The sequence below is a fragment of the Nematocida homosporus genome, assembly GCF_024244095.1.
Source record: "Nematocida homosporus strain JUm1504 chromosome Unknown 2870, whole genome shotgun sequence".
NCBI classification, from domain to species: domain Eukaryota; kingdom Fungi; phylum Microsporidia; genus Nematocida; species Nematocida homosporus.
Window position 1 is genome coordinate 1 of NW_026250571.1, and position 2,819 is coordinate 2,819.

Here is a 2,819-nt window from a genome sequence, read left to right on the forward strand (position 1 = left end):
GATATGACGTCATCCTCTCACTCACAGCCACATTTACTTAATAAACGGTGCCGGTGTTCGTCTCAAGGAATGTCTTTAATGGAGTATGTATTGGCCAATGGATGTTATCCATCCCATGGGCACTACATAGTGAATTCACTTATAAGAGACGGCTTAATGCATATGAAGTTATTGACTTCCTTGAAACAGACCGGGAGAGAGTTACAACTAATAGCGATAGCAACGAACCGACCAAGGAGCGCAAACGGCTACGGGAATTTACCTAGGAATTACCGGGCAGCTGCGTCATTAGGGAGGCACCCATTTTATGGTCAATCCTCAATACTCCAAGGGAGAGTTGCGAATTATCCTATGCAATTTTGTTTAGATACGGGTTCAGATACAAACAGTATCTCCGAAGACATCTGTACAAAATCAAAACGACATTGCATACGTCAATGGCGTTCCGCTCCTAACAGCAGCCCACGATATCACACTTGATCCTATGGAAAGAGTACATCGTATTTGTACGATCCAAGTTCCTCCCAACTTAACACGACAAAGTCTCATGGAACAGCTCCGGCTCATGGCTTATGTCAAAGGGAAACCGGAACCGATCGCTAACGTGAGAATGACAATCAAGCTCACTATTACGAAAGAATTGATTAGCAAATCCTATTCGATTCCACACAATCTCAAACCAGCGGCAAAGCTAGAGATTAAACGACTCCTTGACGAAGGAATAATAGTGCCAGCCACTACAGAAAGTTACGCATGCGCAGCCTTCCCCATCTACAAGAGGAACGGTAGCATCCGACTTATAATCGACTACAGGCCTATCAACGCTCATACGCAGCCGATAGCCTACCCCTTTCCAAAAATAGAAGAGGTAATCAAAGACATCCCCGACAGTGCTGTCTTTACACAGATTGACCTTAGACAAGGTTATCATCAGATTGAAGTAGAGCCAGAGTCGCGACAATATACGGCCTTCTTTTTCAACAATCGACATTACGAGTACACTCGTGTTCCTTTTGGACTCAAGAACGCAACACGTTTCTTCCAGAAGACGATACAAGGCATTATCGGCGATTTTGACTTCGCTAAAGTCCTTTTAGATGACATCCTCGTACATTCCAAGACGGAAGAGGAACACATTCGTCATTTCTACCAAATCATGATATTGCTCCACAACAACAACGTCATTATCAACTTTGACAAAAGTAACTTCTTCCAACAATCGGTAACTTACTTAGGACATATCATAGATAAAGATGGTGTACGCGCCAGTCTCGAACGAGTCAAAGAACTGGAGCACATTCAAACTCCACGGACTCGAAAAGATGTTCAAAAGATCATCGGACTTTTCAACTGGTTTAGACCATTCATCCCCGGATTGAGTGAACTAATTCTTCCATTAACTGATCTTACACACAAGATGTCAGCGAAGAAGAATCCTCCCATACGATGGACGGATCACCATGAAAGCATACGGCTACAAGTCCTAGAGATTATCAGAAAAGGTATTCTACTCAGTAGACCGGATCCATCAAAACCCTTTACGCTTCTAGCCGACGCCTCAAACTACAGTATTGGCGCCGGACTGACACAAGGACAAAAGCTCATTGGACTATACAGTGCCAAACTTTCCAAATCTAAACGGAATTACACAACCGAGGAAAAAGAGCTGTTCGCTATCATCAAAGCCCTAGAACACTTTAGGAATATCGTTTTCTTATCAGACGTTACGGTCGAAACCGATCACAAGAACCTGCTTAATCACAGAGCTTTAGACAAAAGCCGAGCAGAACGATGGAAATCCGCACTAATGGAGTATCAACTGGACTGGAAGTACATTCAGGGAAGCAATAATACGCTAGCCGATTTCCTCTCAAGGGAAATTTGGAAGATGCGATGCCAGAAGCGTCATAGGTATTTGGTTTCAGTCTGCAGATGAACCAGTACTGCTTTTGGATCTGTATTCGACGGTAATTATTCAGCAACTCCGAGTGAACGACCAGAACAATACTACAGTCGCAATCACGATGCAACATCACACAACTACGCACTTACATCATGGTTTGCACAACATGGAACCCAACAGATGATCCTTACATGATCAGGGAAGCCAATATGTTTCCAAACTAGCGTCAACTTTCGTACAATGGCAAGAAGTTAAACAATATCAACACTCCATACAATCCAAGAGGACACGCTATCTCTGAACGGATTAACCAAGGCAGTACGTTTATACTAAGCCATTTCAGACATAAATGCAGTATATTTGAACGTACTAAGCAAACAGACATATCACAGCTCAATCAGATGTACACCATTTGAGCTAGTCAAAGGATACCAACAACGGAATCTTTAGCAACGACGCCTTGACACAACTAAGTATGCAGTACTGCTAACGCACATGCACAAAGGCTAACACAAAGTAGTGAACACGCACATAAATCTTTAGGCCATACACTTAAATCAGGAGATTACGTTTATTGCCAAACAACACACGAAGTTTTCGAAATTGATATCAAAAGAGAAGGACTGATCAAGTTATATCATTTAACAGATTACGCACAGGCATCCATTCGAATACATTCAATGGACTGATGCAACGCAATTTACGACAACTACGACATGGAAAGCAGACTGATCAATTGCCAACAAGGAGGTTCTTGCAGGAAGGGGGACTTTTCTTAGGCGGAGGAGAATGTAGTGCTGTCATTCGACCACTACTCATTTCTCACAACGATCAACCTGATCACTGGCAAGCTACGCACTAGAAGCCATCTATTAATATTACTAGTTCCCGTAACTTTAATAGAATCAGGGTCTTA

General features: G+C 42.7%; 2 protein-coding genes across 2 annotated transcripts; both read left to right on the top strand.

Annotated features, from left to right (window-relative positions):
* On the top strand, nt 1-480 carry NEHOM01_2498 (uncharacterized protein; the record flags this gene model as incomplete). The annotated part of the gene is made up of 1 exon (XM_051491374.1): nt 1-480. A coding segment is annotated over one exon (480 nt), but the record flags the coding sequence as incomplete, so codon positions are not given.
* A 4-nt stretch (nt 481-484) lies between these two features.
* NEHOM01_2499 (uncharacterized protein) lies at nt 485-1,936 on the top strand (the record flags this gene model as incomplete). The annotated part of the gene is made up of 1 exon (XM_051491375.1): nt 485-1,936. The coding sequence occupies one exon, from the start codon at nt 485-487 to the stop codon at nt 1,934-1,936; it is 1,452 nt and encodes a 483-aa protein (XP_051347335.1).
* Nucleotides 1,937-2,819: the final 883 nt, after the last annotated feature.